General features: G+C 38.1%; 1 protein-coding gene across 2 annotated transcripts in view; it reads right to left on the reverse strand.

Moving 5' to 3' along the window:
- Positions 1-20,799, reverse strand: part of ALCAM (activated leukocyte cell adhesion molecule) — a 230,877-nt gene that overhangs the window by 35,832 nt on the left and 174,246 nt on the right. For both annotated transcript variants that reach the window (XM_060234557.1, XM_060234556.1), the window contains exons 7-8: positions 4,992-5,119; positions 3,906-4,035 (exon numbers count right to left, since the gene is read on the reverse strand). In XM_060234557.1, the coding sequence (XP_060090540.1) occupies positions 3,906-4,035; positions 4,992-5,119 (258 nt within the window). The remainder of the gene's footprint in view (positions 1-3,905; positions 4,036-4,991; positions 5,120-20,799) is intronic.

Raw genomic sequence — 20,799 nt, forward strand, 5'->3', positions numbered from 1 at the left:
AAGCAGTGGCTAACCCTGCCACTGCCAGTAAGACAGAAATAATAACCTTCTTACCCTTACTCAGGGAGAAGTCAGACCACAGTTTTAGCAGAGCTAGATTCATGGTAGGAAGAATGACCTTAAGCTGCTTTCTGTCAATCCTAGTTAAGACATTTTGCCATCTCTGGATGATGGGACAGTCTCACCAGCAGTGTCAGATTGTGCCAACTTGGCTGCATCTCCTCCAACACAATGAAATGCTCTTATTTATCTTATGTAACTTGGAGGGAGTGCAGTGCAACCTGGTCTGTATCTTAAAAGCTTGGAGCTAAATATTACATCATTTTGAGGAGTGAGCACCTGAGTTCCAAACCTGGTGCCTTTCAGTAAGTGAAAAATCTTCCAATTGTTTATATTGTAATAAAATATGACAACAGATGTTCGGGATATGGTTTTAGAGGAGAACAAATGGGCTGTAAGTATTGTATACATTATATATGTGTTCTCAACTTTTGTGTCCATGAATTCTCCCCTACAAATGTCTACAGACCATTTCTCCCTGCAACTAGAACACTATATAAAATTAAAACCACACTTTTAAAAAATCCAAAAATTAAACCCCAGGACACATTTTCTGCTGCAAATGCCCTCTGTACTTTCATTAGTGCTGCAAGACAAGTATTGTGCTAGGATTTTCATGTTTACTTTGTAACATGCACTTCTGTCTTTATTCACCTTAGTAACCCTAAAAAAGATGGCTGGATCCTGAAAATTTCAATGGTTCAAGGTTATGAATCCTCAACCTAACACCTAACCCCCTTTTTCCATTATAGCCTCTTAATTAATTCTGCTCATTTTCTTTCATAGTCTTTACATAATACTATGTATATGTGCACAATGAACTGCATCCAGACATCCATAATGGTTTTTGTATATAGTCTTTTGTGAAAGTAAGGAATGTAGTGAGAGTATTTGAAGGGTTACAACATTCACATGATACAATCCTTTTCCAGAATGACACAATCTTTTTTTTTTTAATTTTTAAAAATTTTTATTTTATATTCCAACACCACTCCACCTCTGTGAGAGTCCCAGGCCATAGATACATTATAATATTCCATAAATTTATAACTATTAACATTTTATCCAAATACAACTCCATCACTCTATTTAAACATCTTGTCCATTCATTTTCTTATTAACCAACCAATCGTCTTAAATTGTTTAAACTTTTCCAAATATCTCACCATCTTCCTAAACCACCCCTCCTCCTGTTCCCTAACCTTTAATCCATTCATTCTTCGTATCTTCATTGTTAAATACTCCAAAATAATTCATTTTATCCCTCCAATGATTAATTGACAATTCCTCAGCTTCTTTCCAATTCCTTGCTATCACTTGTCTTGCTGCTACTAACATCAAATTAATCCATTTACTATCCTCTTTTGATCTTAATCCCACACCATCCAAATTAATAATTGCCATTGCTTTAGATATACTTATTTTCCATCCCACAATCTTTGTCATCTCTATTCCAACCTGCAACCAGAATTTTTTCAATAAGGGACAATCCCACCACATGTGACTGAAAGTTCCAATTTCTCCACATTTCCTCCAACAATTTTTACTGCCTGATTTAGAAATATAATACATCTTAATGGGTGTATAATACCATTTCTGTATCATCTTCAATCCCTGCTCCTGCACTAACCTAGATGTTGTAACAAAGGGAGGTAATCTAAACATCCTCTCCCAATCTTCATCTAAAATTTTATCTCCAATATCTGTTTCCCAATGTTCCTTCAAAAATTCTCTCGGGGATTTCCCTGTACCTAATAAAATCTTATACAATTTTGAAACTATTTTTGACTTATCTTCTCTATACTCTTTCACCAATTTTTCAAAGGGAGTATTAATTCTTTTACCAATATTATTAAGTTCTTCCTCCTTCAGCAATGAGGAGATTTGACTTTTTAACAGCCAATTAATATTATTCAAAATATTATACTCCTCTTTCTTCACCCCATCAGTACCCCAAACCTCTTTCAATTCTCGAATCGTAATCCTCTTCAGTTTATCTCCTACTTCCTTTGACAGTGATCCCCTTAATGGAGCAAATTTATCATAGTACCACATTTTAGTAATAGATGATATCTCCGGAGCGAGTTCTTTTTTCCACTTCTCCCATACCCTACTGGGCCCCATAAAGGTTGATAATTTATCACCTATCTTCTTCCTCCTTTTCGTTCTATCAAATAAACTTTCCTTTCCTCCTACTACCTCTAAATTTTCCTTTTCTATCCCGTTCAACTCTTCTCCTAACTCTCCCTCCAACCAAATCATTAAGTGCCTTAATTGATATGCATCATAATAGTAAATTATATTGGGAATCCCCCATCTTTAATACCATAATATCTATACCTACTAGCTGTCCTTGGTTTCTTTGATGCAAAAACAAATCTATCTATATCTCCTTGCCATCTCTTCAATACGTGTTCTGGTATATGCCAAGGCAATACATAAAATAAATAAGTCAACCTAGGAACTAGAAACATTTTAACCATAGCATTCCTTGTACTAATTGACTCCTTCCTCTTCCTCCAGTCTCTCATTTTAACTTGAATTCCACTCCAGATTCTTTTATAATTATACTCAAATATTTTTTTAATATTTCTAGGAATATTAACCCCTAAATATTTCACCATTTTATTTGCTATGGGAATACCCAAAATTTTTGAAGCTGCTAATTGTAACCCGGGCTTTACATTAACACACATCATCGAAGATTTTGAAAAATTCACTTTTAACCCTGACACTTCCTCAAATTCCTGTAGTATCTTTTTTAAAGGTGCCACTGCGGGCTCCACATCCTTAATTGTCACCATCATGTCATCTGCATACATTGTTAAGAGATTCCCATCTATTTTCCCTTTCCCTGGAACTTCAAAGCCTATAATTCTTTTGTCCTTTTTTAATTTATTCACTAACGGTTCCAATGCTAAAATAAATAACATAGGGGATAAAGGGCATCCCTGCTTCGTACCACTCATTACCTGAACATATCCCTCTACTGATCCACCAACTCCTATCAACGCCTTGGATTTAGAATATATTGCCTCAATCATATTTTGAAATTTCTCCCCAATCCTATACTTTTGAAATATAATCTTCATGTATGTCCAATCCACAGAATCAAAGGCCTTATAAATATCCAACGCCAAAAGCGTAAGCGGCAAATCCTTATTTTTAGCTAAATAAACCATACCCATCACCTTCTTAACTGCCTCTACTAAATACCTTTGAGGCATAAACCCAAATTGCTCTTTCCCTATCAATTGTGCTATACATTTTTTAAGTCTCATTGCCATAACCTTTGCAAATATTCGATAATCCATATTGGTGATTGAAATTGGCCTATATGAATCCCTTAAAGTCTGATCTTTCCCAGGTTTTGGAATTAACACCAATCTCGACTCCAACCATGTAGGAGACACAATCTAATGATGCAATCCTTTTCTAGAATTCTATAAAAAATAAAAATCAGATTTACTGTTAATAAAACACCTAAACTTTTAAAACTGGATCAGCTGAATGACCATAGTGCAATTATTGAAATAAATTTTAAATCCCAACCCAAGAAATTGTGTTTTTGTCTGTACAAAACTTCAAAGTATTAATGAATCATAAAAGTTAACAAACATTGCAAAATCCAGAGGTAAAAGGGGAGGTGAACAAATATTAAACTGAATTACTAGACTGAGTGATAATATGCATTTATGAAAACAGAAAAAAAAACATAGAGCATTTCTTCTCCAGTCTATATAGGAAAACCCATGTACAGTTGGCTGCTATAATCACAGAAGTGTATAGTTACTTGATACATGTTCTAAACAACACATTCTGAGCAATGTAACTAAATTACTTACAATGTACCGTGATTGTAGTTGAATCTGCCAAACTTTTATCAACCAGTGAGCATCCATATTCTCCTGAAGCATTTCTTCTTACATCTGATAATATGTGAATACTTGAACTTTTTATAGGTTCTAATTCTCCCTGTTAAAGGAAATTAACCACATTAAACAAACCAGTCTATTAAAACAGAAACATATACACATTTCCTTTGGTTAAATTTTTACAATTTTCATTTCAGTCAGATATCCCCAAGACATAGCTGTCTCACTTCTCATGTGTATAAATTAAGCTTGTGCTAATGCTTCATGGTTAGAATTCCTGGCACCATATTTTTATTGTAACACATAAAATATCAGCATTTTTGCTGTCTGTCAAGAGTTTTGCCACCATATTCAAGATTGTTATAAATATGCGCATCTAACTCTCTTGAAGGATGTCATGATGGACTGGTGCAAAGTGGGTAGAAAGCATGACCTTATAGCTATTCAGTTAAGTAAGGGAAACATGAAAATATGTCATAATTTCAACTTATCTCTATTTAAATGTTCAAAATCACTCAGAGGTTCACCTTTGAAGTAAACTGTCCTTTGAAGGAAAAATGTATACAAATATAAAATGCAGGTTTAAATCAGCAGATTTAAGATTAAGAGCTATATAACCACAATAATGTGGACACAGAAGATGAAATAAATCCCAAGAACAATCTTCAGAACAGTGAACATTACATATAATGTTTCAACAGTCAATGACGGTTTGCTTCTCAAAGATGAATGAACAAAGGCCAATTTCCATTACATTGCAAGTAAAAAAAATACTTTCAATCATAATGCACTTGTACATGCTGAGACACTGGGGATGTGGGATAGTGTAGGTTTTTTGGGGGGGGGGGGAATTCTCTATTTAAGGCTTTTACAGTGAAAAGATACAGTAAATATTTTTAAAATATTTTAAATAAACAAATAATATTCTGTTAGTGTATAACCTGAGTTTTTAATATACATATAAAACTATCTTCTTTATGTTTTAAAAGTTAAGATGCGAAAAAGCAAAGCAAGAACAAACAATACAAATGTTCTTTGCAATTTGACAATACTTACTGGAATATAAAACAAAAACTCCTCTGGTGGAGGATTACCATTTCCTGAACATTTAAGGGTGATATTATCACCTTCTTTAATGGTATTTCTTTGTGAAACTACTTGAATTTTAACCTTCTCCGTAGGATCTGTGAAGATATGGACATTAATTAACTTATTTGACATAATGTGTACAAAAGAAGTTAAATACATAAGAACAGATATGGAGCATGTAAATTCCTGTAGTAGCCAATCAGAGGCCATTTAAAAAGCTCATAAAGCATGAAGTTTTTTATTTAAAATGTACATTTAAAAATTTATGAAATAAGAGACAGGAGGCTATGTATAGCTTCTCTCCTGGATAAGCTATAAAACAACAACAAAAACTCAGAAAAGAACCTGTGTGATCTTATTGCAGAACCCCACATCCTCCTTTTAGCCTATCTGTGTAGCTTCCCTACCTGCAATGAGTCTGCCCACACAGTGCTAATAGTCCCCAATCAACTATTCCGGAGACACAGCCCTTAGCTCCTTTCAAAACAGGAAACTAGTGATGTCAAAATTCATTTGCTCAGAAGCCATACACAGTACAAATCCTTGTATGATGTTGTTTCCATGCAGCCTGTTGCTGCATGTCAAGGTCTTTGAATAACAGCCATGGAGGCTGCTAAATTTCTACCCAGATATGCTGCTCTAAACCAAAATTCTTTTCTCACAAAACAGAACTGCATATGTTCTTTTCACCCTTTGTGTGTGTGTGTGTGTGTTCTAGGAGCGCATATAACTTTTAAGTGTGTGTGTGTGTGTGTGTGTGTAGAGAGAGAGGGAGAGAGTGCATTACTATAAATATCAAAATACACCCTGTTGCACATTCATACAAAATTTACAGAAGTACACAGTGGTCTTAATAATTATAAGGAATAGTTGGTACTGAAAATGAAAAATGGATTGAACAAAATTGTGTGGGAATAAAACCTGTCGTCAATTAAAATAGTGTATTTGATTAACCCTAACCAACAAATTCTACTCTGTCAACAGAAAGTTATTTCTTATAGATCAAATTCTAGGAGAAGTTAATTGTAGGGCAAGCATTGATAATGTCCTTTACAACTGAAGTAAAATCCACAGACTATAAATTCATTGGAGACCACTCTTAACAATGGCAATTGAAACTGGATTATAAACCATTTACCATTTTCCTTTATTAGCTTCCACGATCAAAAGTCTTAAGCTCAACCAGGACATATCAATTATCAAAACATATATGGCTATACAACATTACTTACAATATTCACAGAATTCAAAAATTACAGTAAAAACATTCACATCTGAAGTGAATAGAATATTAAAACAGGAATTTATAATAAAACCTATCGTTCAGTTAAGTAAACCTAAAATCGTTATGTTAGCCAAGTATATACCAGATTCTGTTATAATCAAATCAGTATGTGAGATTCATCTGCTAGTAAGCAGAAGTCTAAATAACAGTGACTTGATAGGCTTCAGAAAGGGAAAAGATGGCCCCACACCTACAATTTGTAGGATTGTCTTCATTATACTTCAGCTAATATGCTCAGGTAAGCCTGATTTCTAAACAGGGTGACCCATAGCTCATCTTTGGATGGGAGACCACCATCCAAAGATCTTTAATTTTCAATCTTTCCCCCAGTCTGAAAAGTATGAAATGTGAGTGAGCATTCTTGCCAAGGGATTCTATTTTGAAGAGAAAAGCTTGCAAAAAGCATTCTTGTGAAATGAGGAAAAGGAGTACTAACTCATTGCTGATATGAAAGCTGGATTCATGAAAGATTGAAAATTGAATATTTGGATACATTGCCTTTTGTTCTATGGACTGGGTTTTCCCCTCTAAAGGTCTAAAAGATTAAGCGACTTGTTTTGAACTTTTAAAATATTTTACAAAATTGAATTCCCTGGCCATAGGCTGTTGTTGTGTGTTCTATTTTCAAGTACTTACAATAAGATGAGTCACATTGTTAAATTTTATTGTTAAATTTGTTACATAAGTATGTGTATGAGTTTTTTCAGGTAGAGGCTGGTTTCACTGAGGCATGAGCTCTATTTCAGTCACTGCTTGGAGTGTTGGCAGGTAAAAAGGGCTGCTTGTTATAACAATATTTTCATTATAGCAATAATTTTATCTGATTAAATTAATAATGAGAATGATGGTAATAATTAAATTAATGATAATTAACTTAATAATAATTATAATGGCCACAGCTTATCATTGGAACTTTCTGTCTGGGACAGTGATGACCTGTATTTTGGGTGCTTGGGGGGGCACAGTGGGAGGGCTTCTAGTGTCCTGGCCCCACTGGTGGACCTCCTGATGGCACTTGGGGTTTTTTGGCCACTGTGTGACACAGAGTGTTGGACTGGATGGGCCATTGGCCTGATCCAACATGACTCCTCTTATGTTCTTATAAAAAACACTAGCTCTGCGCAATACACTATCATTTTTGTTGTTTTTTTACGGAAATGATTGCTGTTGAAATACGTTGCCTCAGAGAAAAACTGTTGTGCAAATGTAATTAGTATTCCTTATTATATTTCTCATCCTCACATTGACCCCTTGTATAGGTCAAAAATAAATCTAATGAATAATATATGCAGAGTTGTTTATTTGTGCAAACATGGAAGTAACCCCTAGGAATGCAGGGGGGAAAAAATCTGGGGTTAATGCCCCCCAAAGTAATTTGAAAATCTGTGCTTATACAAATGTTGCAAGTTTAAAAAGAAAAATACATGCAAACAGTAAAAAGGGACTGGCTGAGGATAGGAGTGAAAGCATGTGTTGGGAAGGTTAAAAAAAAAAGGTAAAGGTAGTCGCCTTTGCAAGTACCAGTTGTTTCTGACTCTGGGATGACATTGTATCATGACATATTCATGGCAGACTTTTTCATGGGGTGGTTTGCCAGTGCCTTCCCCAGTCATCTACACTTTCCCCCCAGCAAGTTGAGTACTCATTTTACCGACCTTGGAAGGATGGACAGCTGAGTCAACCTTGAGCCAGCTACCTGAACCCAGCTTCCGCCAGGATCAAACTCAGGTCGTGAGCAGTGACTTCGGACTGTAGTACTACAGCTTTACCACTCTGCGCCATGGGGCTCCTCAATGGGAAGGCAGGGAGGAGGAAAGAAATGTGAGTGATAGCAAGTTGGGGAATCAAAAAAAGCAAGAGTGGAAAATTGGGTGTTTTTTTCTTTCCCCATGAATCTTTATGTGTTTACCACTTGTATATCACTACTTCTCACTCATGCATAATGTCAGGAAATACTGCAGTTGTTTAGCAAAACATCTGTAACTGGCATATCAACTGCCATAATTATTTCTGTTGGAAAAGTGTTCCCAACTGTCCTTCCTTGGAGGTTTTTAAACAGAGGCTAGATGGCCATCTGACAGCAATGAAGATTCTGTGAATTTAGGGGGAAATGTCTGTGAGTTTCCTGCATTGTGCAGGGGTTGGACTAGATGACCCTAGAGGTCCCTTCCAACTCTACAATTCTATGATCAATCAAAGGAGCTTGTCTGGTGGGTACAAGACAGAGCGCCTTTTCAATGACAGCCCCATGATTATGGAACTATCTCCCCAGGGACCTCTCACTTATGATTTTTGTAAGACAGCTGAAGGCAGCTATATTTAGGGCCACATTAGCAAATTGAAGATGGGAGGCACAGGGAGGGAGGGGAAGCACAGAAAGTAGGGCTCAAGAAAAGGATCTCAGCTGATTTGCTGGTCAGTGAGAAAGCACCTGTAAGTTATTTAAAGCCATAAAGTTAATTTGAACTGAATTGTATTTGCATATAAATCTTGTATGATTAAGCAATAAATCTAAGGCCCTGAGTACAGTGTGGTGCCTCTAAACTTAGGTTTGGCAGCAACCACATCTCATTACAAAACCAGATCACAGACATTGTATCTGATATATGTATGGGGGAAATCAAAGTAAAAATACTTCTAGAACAAAGCAGAATAAAAACAAAAAACAATATGTGCAGCTCAAATTTCTATATTTCTGGAAACAAGTATAGAGGAAGGAATCTGTGCATTTTTTTAACTTAAGTTAATACTATGGTTTTGTATGGTGCATTTTGTACCTGGCTGCCTCCAAGGAGAGCACTACCTAGTTGAACTACCAGAAGCAAGCTTAAGCTACTTCGAATCCAGACCCATACAATATATAAAACAAAGTTGACCTTCTGCGACGGATAGGACTAAGTATCTCCCTTTTAAATAAATCTGGTCTTTTAACCCTGTTTGTGTCCTGGAGAAGGCACCAGCAGCCAATCACAGCTTTCAGAATTCTCAGAGGGAGATGAGGGGAAGTGAAAGAGTAAAGGAGTGGTTTAACTGCCTTCAAATGGAGTTTCAGATAGGGTTTAGAAATCTAACATGCAAGTTAGGGAAAGCTCTGTCTCATAGACTGTCTTCAAGCAGATACAGACTAGTTTAGTGGGACTGTCAGCAGGTTGTTAAAAGCCAGTGTTTCTTCCCTTTCCCTGCTTCATTTTGGGGCTATTCAATGGCTCCACCCCTCTGGAACTCCTATGGGATTTGAGCAATTCCTGTGGGAAGCTGCTGCCACTCCCATATACTAGCTGTGGCTCATCACCTCACCTCTTCACCCCTAACTCAAAGCTGTGTTCCAGCAGTGGGCTGTTAACAGAATGACATTTGGTGATTACTAGCTTGGGTGTGCCATGGTCTTGCAAATGACCCTGGCTACATGGCAGCTGCAGTGCCACAATCAAGAGGCGCTGGCTAGCTCGTGGGATCACCCCAAAGGCAGGGATCTGAACCATGGGATTTGAACCACAGATTCCAAAAATACAGGCAAAATGAGAACACTCTCCATCTGTGCCAGAGAGCCAGGCCACACAAAATATTTCTGTCTAAGGTTGCAAAAGGCATCCTTGAAGACAATTTCCAGTTGCTTCTCCCCATCCCAGCAATGCAATGGAAGTGCCAAGGAGTTCCATCAGGTAACATATCTGTGTCAAGCATGTGGGTTCAATGATGAGTCGAAGTTGATACAAAGTTGATACGTTTATTGATAGACCGATACTTTGGTGTAACAGGTTCTTGAGAGTAATGCTGCCAATACATTGATACAATACTTTTAAGGCCTACTTCAAAAGGATTCCAAGGGATGGGGTTGTGGGGTAGCATTCACACATAAACTATCATAAATGTCTACATTTCCATAGTGTTATCAGGACTGCGTCCTTGCTCTCCCCAGATGGCTTTCCGCAGATGGCTCTTACAGGAATGTATGGGAAGGTGCTGATTACTTGGTTTCAGTTCTCACTACTTCTAATTATAAGCCATAAAGCAAGATGGGGGGAAGGGAAAGAATAACAAGCTAGCAAAGTTGGATCCTCCATGATACTTCACAGACCAGGTTAGGCAGGACCCTAAAACAATCAATTATCAATGGAATTTCACCATGCTTGACAATCTGCATTCTCAAAGCTGGATGGCAGTATCTGGCTAATCTTCTCCTGTCCCTAGAACCCCACCCAATTCCATTTGTGTGATACCTATGTTAATGTACAAATCCACTGTACACAAACCCATCAATCCTGTCTCCTCCCTCAGAGTACCAAGGTAAAAATTAATCTAAACATTAAACTCTTAACAATCCTTCATGACACCCATCAGAAACCCATTCCCACTTTTTGTTTAAACCTGCGAATCTTTTCAATTCACTCTAGAAAGCCCACCTACGATCATTAAACCCTTTTGTTGTACATTGCCTAGAGCCCCCGGCTGGGATTCAATAATAATAATAATAATAATAATAATAATAATAATAATAATAATAATAATAATAATAATAATAATAATAATAATAATAATAATAATAATAATAATAATAATAATAATAATAATAAATTCCAAGAGGGGAGACCACCCTTCGAAATTCTATAAAAACTTAGAGCAAACCAGGTGTTAGTATGCAATCTGAGGGCGGGTACATAGAACACCTCTCCCAAAGTCTGGGTCTTCTCCTTAGTGTGACATGCTGACCATTCACGCTCCCTTCTGCATGAATGTTTGCACATCTGGAAATATATTCTCACCCCAAAACTGCTCCTAACCATCTCTATTTTTCACTCTTTATTTTTAGTCCTTGATTGTATGTATACTGTGATAGTTTAAAGTGGGATTGCAAACCAACATTTTTTAGTAAAATTATTTAAAATCCTATTAAATCTGGAGTCTTCTTACTGAGCTTGACTTCAGTATACAAAGGTGTGTGATCTCTATAGCCTCTTGGTCTTCTCTGTCTCATAGCTATTTTCCTGACATCGAGACCGGTTCTTTTCAGGTAACCCAAGAGACCTACTTTTGGGCTGATTGTGTCACAACAATTGTATCATACGAGATGGATTTCTAAAGTCGCTGTCAAAGACAAAAGAGGCCAGAGTCTGATGCAGAGAAGCCCAAGGAACCTCTCCTCGGGCTCCAGGCCCACACTGGACCACATCCTGCACTTTGATTGGTGAGCCTCCCCCAATGCAGCCCATGCCCTGTTCTACCATGAGGACTGTCTGGACATGGCCACATCCTTCCAGCCTTCCCCTGCCTTCCGTCCGGCAATCTGCAGTGGAGGTAAGTCTTAGCCATGCTTGTGCCACAACAACTGTGCCATGTGAGATGGCTTTCTAAAGCACAGACCTATGGAAATTTTTGACAAAACGAGGTTAGCCGCACAACTTTTCATGAATAACACTTGGAACTAGATTTCTACTGGCACTGATAAACCCACCAGAAAGAGAAGTAATTATGTATTATATATAATAATATAATTTAACATGATTTGAACTGAGTTCAGGCATATTTTCAGAACACCTTACAAGTGTCTTTTTAATTTTGCTTTCTCTTAACCATTTCAATCCATCCAAAAAGATTTTGCCGTATTAGTAAAAAAAGTTGAAGCTATATTTCACTGTGCAAAATGTTGCCTGCCCATAGACGTTGACTGTTAAATTTATATCTTGCTCCAGTTGACTGTTATATTTATATCTTGCTCCAGCATTTTAAAAAGTTTCAAAATCTTCAATTTAAATTATAAAGAGTTCTCATGACATACTGAAACACCAGCAGTCTCTTTTTATACAATATGTATCATTTTACTGATGTCAGTGCCCTTTGCTTTCAGCAGCAGAATCTGCAGCTATGGAGAATACATTATGGCTCTAAAAAATGGGCATGCAGCTGAATCCTTAACAGACACATTGAAGACAGCAGATAACCCCATTTAAAACACACAAACAAATACATTTTTTTCTGGCAGCTTTTAGTGGTCCCTTTCCCCTTTATATATTCTTGTTTCCTGATGCTTCAAACACAGACTTGAGAAAAAAAATTATTCTTCTTTCTTCAATATTCTTCATAAATTTCCTAGCCATGGCACTGAGCTACTTCCATTCCCTAGCCTGTCACAGTTGCTTAATGAGGTCTGTGTGTTGTACCATGAAAGTAATTATTGGAGTGCTCAAGTGAGCCTGAAGTTATTAAGAACTCAACATGATAAAGAAACTCTACAGCGCTACAGAACACCAGTCTGAATAAAGGATATTTTTGTATTTTAAAACCTTGTACTCTTAAACTTTGGAACATGTTAAACTATCTCTACTTCTTTTATTTCTCCGCATCTCTAAACTTAGCTGGTTACCTTTCAAATTAAGGTTTTCATCATTACCACTGAGCATGTCTTACAATATATTTTCGCTGGTTTCTTTAAAAACCTTTTGTACCAGCTGTATTATAATTTTAGCAATCAATAAGTCAAATACTAATAAAAAGTTTTTAAAAAACATCTATCCTGAAATACAAGCATTCTATATTATAGTATCAATGCAACTGGCCAGTTAATAGAACAAACACACAGGCTTTAATTCTTAAGAACTCATTTTTTTCTTTTCATCTTCTCTCACACTGGAGTTGCTGCTCCAAGCTCTACTACCATTTTAAAACTCTCAAGACCCAATCTTTCTTCCATACCAATGCAATCCTAACCATAGTTACACCCTTCTTTAAGATCAATGAAACTGCACTATTAAAAGTATTTTCATAGATCTGATGAGTAAACAGACTATTGTAGCTTTCTACTTGCTGGCATTCTTCTTTTTTTCTTTATTTGCTACATAATCAACAATAGCCTAATTCCTCCATGCACAGCTACCACTATACTGTACTGCCTAAATACTAAAAACCAATTATGCTTATAAAATTATAGTCTACTAGGAATAAGGCCCATTGTGATTAAAGAGGCTCTGGGCGAGTGCCCCTCCTTTGCTGTTTTCCCATCCACCCAAAGTGAAGGCATTTACTCCCCCCCCCCATCTCAAGGGGTGCTGATCTCTGCCATCTGGAGAGCAGCTGTAATTCTGAGTGATCTCCAGTCATCACCTGGAGACTGGCAACAGTGATTCCCCAGGGGGAAATGGCATTGCACCTGTCTGAGGTCTCACCCTTCCTCAAACCTCATGCTCTCCAGGCCCCATCCCTTAAATCTCCAGGAGTTTCCTAACCTAGAGTTGGCAATCCTATCTCCTTCCCTTTATCTGCCCTTCTGACTTCAGTTTTCCATCACCTCCCCCCTCCCTGAAGCCTCTAAAATGGCAAAGGACAGTCTTTCTCCACAGTGGGGGGGGGGGGCATCAAGGCAGGTTACATCATTCTCCTCTCACAATCCTGTGAAATGGTTAGGCTGGAAGTTTGTGACTAGTCCAAAATCACCCAGTCAGCTCCCTCAGCCAGAACCTGGATCTGGCAGACCCTGCTTTGAAACCCTGGCTCCTATGCCCTCCTCAGACTCCACTGCAGAACCTGGAACTGGCAGCCATAGTCAGGACTGGCCCCAATGAGTTCTGCCTCAGAGGCCTGTAGTGATATCTTTCAGACCAACAGACTCTCTCTGAAAACATTGTTTTCAACACAAGAGTTCAATCTCTCTTCCTGGGTGCAATCACACACGGCTTTAGTTCTGTCTTACCCATGGTTCCCGTTTGGATTTTATGAGCATGTCCAGACAACCACGTATGTCCCTCGAACACAACTTGTCAGCATCCCAACTTGACCCGGTTTGATGTCTGTGTTATTTGACCCCAGAGAAAGTCCAGCCCTCTCCCTCAGAAGTGGCACATATTCAGGTTATTCCTTTTTGGACAGCTCATGCGGGATACTGCCCCTTGGGATGTTTGGCGCCTGCAATCTGCCCCTCCAATGTGTATTTTTCTTTTAAAAAGCCCCAGCAGACATGCGCAGACCAGATCATCAGGAATCTGAGGTGAGGCTTCTGCTTCTCCGATCAACACAGAATCCACGGGAGCATTATCCCAGTATTCAGAAGAACAGAAAAAAAAAAATTCTTTTTTTCAAAGTGGAAGATTTCTAGATATCATTGTCGCTGCCAGTAGTTCCTGGCAGTCCCCTAGTTTGAATCGGCAACATTAATTTCCGGAATTTCCCCCCCCCCCCCCAAGCAACGTTTGATTCCCCACCAACGGTTGGGTGCATGTTTGATGAAAACCCCACGGCAGGAATCATTGTATGATTGCTCAGCAACTGAAAGAGAGTAAGATGACTTTGGATCTGCTTGATCGGTTGTGTGCATGCTCCAAAAAAAGAGCGTGATAGCATTCAATACATCTGATCATTCAACGACAGGATATCGGGATGAGTCGCATTCTTGGATGCTCATCTGGTCCCGTGTTGAATCAATATTCAGTAGTTCAAATTTGAGCACTGTGCACCGGCTCAGCCGCCCTGAGCCGCTTGGTCGGGGAGGGCGGGATACAAATAAAATGTATCTATCTATCTATCTATCTATCTATCTATCTATCTATCTATCTATCTATCTATCTATCTATCTATCTATCTTTTAATGTGATGTGTGACCACATCCCCTTTGTATCTGGTTTGTTGGTAAGAATGCCATTCCCTCCCCCTTTCCAGAGGAGTCCTCAGCCAATCAAAGGAAGCCTTTCTCTGGTTGTCTCCCTCCTCCCTCCCTCAGCCGATCAATGGAAGGTTTCCTCTCTCTCCTCTGTGAATCAGTATGACAGATGACTCAGCCAATAGGAGAGTAGGGAGAGCCAGTAACTGCTGGAACTACGGTTGTTTGCCTTCCATTGACAAAACCAGCTTTGCTGGGTAGCAACAATCACTCAGGTGGGAGAGAGGAGCTGACTCAACCAATGGCACGCAAGTTTTCTAGATTGATAGTTTGATGGGTCAAAGGTTGATGAAGTGCAATCCCACCCAGCCCCCACCAATGAGGGAGCTGGGATTTGCCAACATGAAACCAGTTTTCTGTCTATGGATTACTACATCAATTGTAAAATCAACAATGTTAATACTTTGAGCATCTGAAAATCTCAGTAAAATGAAACACTCTTCCTTCACAGACCACACAGAGAGAAGCTATAAAAGCAAGATATACACTAATACTGATATATTAAAGCTTCTAAATTTTTCTAATGGCTATTACTTCTTTATTGGTATAATACCCATCTGCTGTTTTACTCAACCTGGCAAAACAGTGTGCTTTTGGAACTGAAGTATAATTAAACAGCCTACAAGAAATCTCTAAAAATTTCTCTCAAGTCCCTTTTAAGGGTGTCAAACCCTAGTAGTTTTTCTTTTTCTATTGATGTACAGAGGTCAGTACCTTTGTTGTTAGCATCATTGATAGAGATGCTTTGGTCCTTGCTTTTCATAAGAGACTCCTGTGAGAACTTGTTGGCTTTTAGCTAACCATGGATTCCCCCCCTGATACATCATCTTTATAGGTGGTTGGCAAAACTGGAATTAACACCTTTGATTGAGTAGAAGTAGATTACTTACCAGAGTTGTGGGAGCACTGCAACCTATCAGTGTCAGGAATGAAGGAAGTCAAATCATCATAGGCTCAAGTCATGTGGTTTTTTCCCCAGGGATAAATAAATTGTTAGGTGGTTGTCTCCAAGGGATAAATAATTTGAGAAAACGAGTAGGAAGGAGTTCTTCAATTTCTCCAGTGTAGAAAATATGTTTGTTCTTCCAAAGGAGATATAAGAGAATTTACAGGATACATCTTTTCTATTTTTCCAGGCACCTTAATCATGCTTGAATTAATTTGTAATTTAGGCAATCTCCTTTCCATATTTTGGAGTTAACTTGAATAATTGCCAATAGTATCAAAAGGGCACTCAGTTTCATGTCCCAAAGTGGAACGTTTTCCATTTGTAGTCCCTGGATTAATGCCCAAACAGTTTTATCAATGAAAACTCCAGTTGACAACATTCCAAAGGAAGACAGAAATCTTCTCATTTTCAGAAGTATTGAGGGAATTATAGGCTGCCTAAAAATTAGCAGAACTCTCCTCCCAGAAAGTGTATTTGAAATTCTTTCTCTCAGGGTCAGTATGATGGATTTCTACATGCAGGAGTTGGCTCAGGGAGTAAAGGATTGTTCTTTTATTTGCCCAACGCCCCCAGTTCACAAAACTGCATTTGATAAATAATGCAATTTGATGGTTTTGCAATCTGCAACCTGGCTTTATGCCTTTTTCACTGTTCCTTACCCTTGCAGAGGGTAACAGTATATCCTGAGGTCTTAGGTCAGGAGGTTTAAGATTTGTTTTAGGCAAAGTCTCTGATATTACCATGTTAAGGCAGGGGTATCAATCTCATTTGTTATGAAGACCAGATCTGACACAAATGAGACCTTGTCAGGCTGGGCATGTGTGTCATAAAATGTAATGCCAGGTAGCAGAGTTATAAACTTTATAAAGGATACGGACAAACACAAAGTTTTTTTTAAAAAAAACCCTTCAAATAAAACATGCTTAAAACATTAGCAATCAAGCGAGCATCCTACTTGTTAAGTATTGTATCCAATTTGATAAACTAGTGCTAAATGGCTCCTCTGTCAGGGATTTCCCGGGGGAAGTCACTTTTGCATCAATTAGAGGCTGCAGTGTCTTAGATTATATTTTAATCCCTCCATCTTTTAAAGATTATTTAGTGCATTTTTATATTGACAACCGCTCTGAGAGTGACCATTTTCCCATGGTTTTTATATTTGACAATCCAACACCTCCTGATGATAACCCAGCTTGTGTAAGGGTAGACACATCCGCTGGGTCTCTCCCCAGACTTACTTGATCACGCAACCTTGCTGTGAGAACTCAGCTATTAATCAACGACCAAGCACTCGAGAACTTACATCTCTCTCTTATGTCTTCTATGAACCCCACGGAAGTTATCTCCTCCTATGACAACCTTGTCTCTAATGTTATTTCTCTGCTTAACCCCTCCTCTCCTGTGGTTTTTAAAGGCAAATCTAAATATAATCCCTGGCACAACAACGAGAATGTCTTCGCTTGAAGTCCACACTTTGCTCTATCTATCATCACTATAGGAGCCAAAAAAAGTCTGTGTTACCAAAAGATTATTTTATTGTTAAACACAAGCTGTTAGATATGGTCAAGGCCAAGAATCTTCAGCTTGCAAGGGCCCAATGGGAGCGCTTGATTGAAGCTTCTAGGTCCAATGATAGTGGGAAATTTTGGGCTTTAATTTCCGTGGTCCTGCAGGGGAAACCTCACTCTACAATAACAATTTCTTCCCAAGCCTGGCACTCATATTTTTAAAATCTTTTTGGAAACGATGGGGCAAATTTCCCCATTTCCCTTGAAACTGACATCAGTGAACATCCTGAGTGGCCACCTGTGTCCCTGGAGGACATCATTACCTTGATTTCGCAACTTAAGCCCAAAAAGGCCCCCGGCCCTGACGCAGTCATTCCAGAGCTATTGAAGTTCCATCCAGAATGGTGGGCTCTGCCCCTGGCTGCCCTGTTTACTATGATAAACAGCACTGGAATAATGCCCAGGACATGGACCAATGCAATCATTGTCCCCATCCACAAAAAGGGCAATCCTTCATTACCTGAGAACTATTGGCCGATTAGCCTCCTATCATGTGTCGGCAAGCTTTATGCCAAACACCTCCTAGTGAAACTAGAAAGCTGGCTGACAACAAACAATATATTAGGCCCAGAACAAATAGGGTTTCGCCATGGTAAATCCACCCTTGACCACTGTGTCGTTTTATCGCACCTAGTTTCTAAATACAGTGGGAAATCTGGCAACAAACTCTTCGCTGCCTTTTTAGACCTCAAGGCGGCATTTGACTCAGTTCCTAGAGAGTTGCTTTGGGTTAAATTGGCCAGGATGAACATGGATCCCAGATTGGTTACCTTGATTAAAAAACTGTATACATGTACTAGCTGTCAAGTTAAGTACAATCTTCAGGGAAATCTAACTTCAGAAATTCCAATTTGTAAGGGTGTGAAACAGGGCTGTATCCTTGCCCCAGCACTTTTTAATCTTTTTAAAAACGATCTAGCCCCTGTTTTATATGCAATCGATGGGCATGCCCCTAAAATTGCTCACCGTCACGTTCCCATCCTTTTATATGCGGATGATGCCGTTTTACTGTCATGTTCCCAAATTGGATTGAGGCGTCTATTATACCAAGTTATGACCTATCTCAATAATAACGAGTTAACCCTGAATTATGGGAAAACAAAGATTTTAGTTTTCTCTAAATCCTGGAAGCAACAACTATGGTCAGTCCAGGGTAACCCTATTGAACAGGTCAAAACCACCAAATATCTGGGGATTAATTTTTCCTACAATGGGAGCTGGGCAGCCCATCGTAAGTACGCTCTAACAGTCTAAGGCAATCAAATTTATCAGCTGTGCTATTTAATTTGGGGAGGGACGGTGGCACAGTGGTAGAGCATCTGCTTGGGAAGCAGAAGGTACCAGGTTCAATCCCTGGCATCTCCAAAAAAGGGTCCAGGAAAATAGGTGTGAAAAACCTCAGCTTGAGACCCTGGAGAGCTGCTGCCAGTCTGAGTAGACAATACTGACTTTGATGGACCAAGGGTCTGATTCAATATAAGGCAGCTTCATATGTCCATATGTCCAATTATTGAGAACAGTCACAAGAGTTTTTTCCATACAATGGCAATGATCTCCTATAAACTTGAACAGAAAATCTCTTTGCGGGTCATGCTCATGCTACCTACTCTCAGAATGAATTGTATTCCATCTCTAAGGGAGATGAACAAGGTGGTTGTGAGTTTGCTAATTCACAACCTGGAGCAATCAATCTTGTCTCCCTTATAGGTTCGTCAGCTTCACAGAGGTGACTACTTTTGGATAACTGAGAAGCTGGCTCACTGTCTGGGTCTAAAGCCTTGTATCTGTTAGGAGAGAAAAAATTAGAAAAGTCACTTTCTGATTCTTTCATTTGCAAGTTGTTATCTACGTGCAACTGCTTGGCTGGTTTTAATATGGAGCAAGTCTCCGAGTTCCTCATTCTTTTTTTCCTCTCTATAATTAGCTCTGTGGACTATTTCACTAAGGCTTCCAAGTCCCATTATTATCTTCTCCTGCTTATGATAGTTTGAGGTGTCATCTAGTGCTTCATGAACAGAATTTTTCCACAAGATTTTTTTCCTGCCCAGATGCTGCCACACAGCATATAAAGAGTTTGTGCTGATTAAGCTTGAAAATCAAATCCTATGGACAATTAAGTTACTCAGACATTAGACTTTTCCAAGTTTCTGTTCTGGCTGTTGAGCAGACTAGATGCAGTTAAAATAAGCAGGAGCCTCTTCCGCAAGTTGTTACTCCACTGCCATGTTGAGCTCCCATTACTTGAGAGCATTCTTCTTTGTGTAAAAATAATTTTATTGTAATATACTGTATCCACATATCAACATTTATCATTAAATGTTAGTACACATATAAAACTTTTTCACCACCCCACCCCTCCCCTTTTGTGACACCCAGCAGTGTATACCTCTTAATAAGCATCCCCATATTGTTATTTATTCTTATTTGTTATAAGGTAATAAACTCTATTAAAGAATCTTTTTCCAAAAAACCCAGAAAACCCAAAAGTTATAATAATAATCCATCATCATATTATTTCTTCTTAATTGTTAGGAAGTAAAAAACAAAAAAATAAAAAAACGAAAACGGTTATTATCCATTAATCCAATAGTCCAATAACTGTAATCCATATATTGTTTCTTTAAAAGTTAACCATTGTCAAAGATCACCAGACATTCCATTGTTTTTCAATATATTTTTGAAATTTTCTCCAGTCATTTTTAAAGTTCTCTAAATCTTTTTTTTTTTTTAAGATTCTTGTACGTTTGTCCATTTCACTCCAATACATAAGTCCATTCCCATACTTCTGGTATTTTATCTTTTTTCCACATTTGTGCATATAAAGTCCGTGCAGCTGAAAGCATATACCAAATTATTCTATTTTTCTTTTGGAATTTTTCCATTTGTAATCCCAACAGGAAAATATCTAGTGCCTTCTTAATATTATATCCCAATACTTTCGAAATCTCCTGCTTAATCATTTGCCAAAATTGTTTCGCCTTTTCACAAGTTCACCACATATGGTAGAAAGATCCTTCATGACATTTACATTTCCAACATCTATCCGACAACTGATTGTTCATTTTTGCCAATTTCTTAGGTGTCATATACCACCTATATAACATTTTTTAACAATTTTTTGATGTTATAACATGTAGAAATTTTCATAGAGTTCTTCAATAAATGTTCCCATGACTCCATTTGTATTTCCTTATTTATATTTATCACCCATTTTATCATTTGTGATTTGACTACTTCGTCTTCCGTAGACCATTTCAATAATAATTTATATGTCCTTAAGACCAGCTTTTTATTTTCTCCAAACAACATTCTCTCCAGTTCTGTTT

The sequence above is a fragment of the Heteronotia binoei genome, chromosome 3, assembly GCF_032191835.1.
Source record: "Heteronotia binoei isolate CCM8104 ecotype False Entrance Well chromosome 3, APGP_CSIRO_Hbin_v1, whole genome shotgun sequence".
Taxonomy (NCBI): domain Eukaryota; kingdom Metazoa; phylum Chordata; class Lepidosauria; order Squamata; family Gekkonidae; genus Heteronotia; species Heteronotia binoei.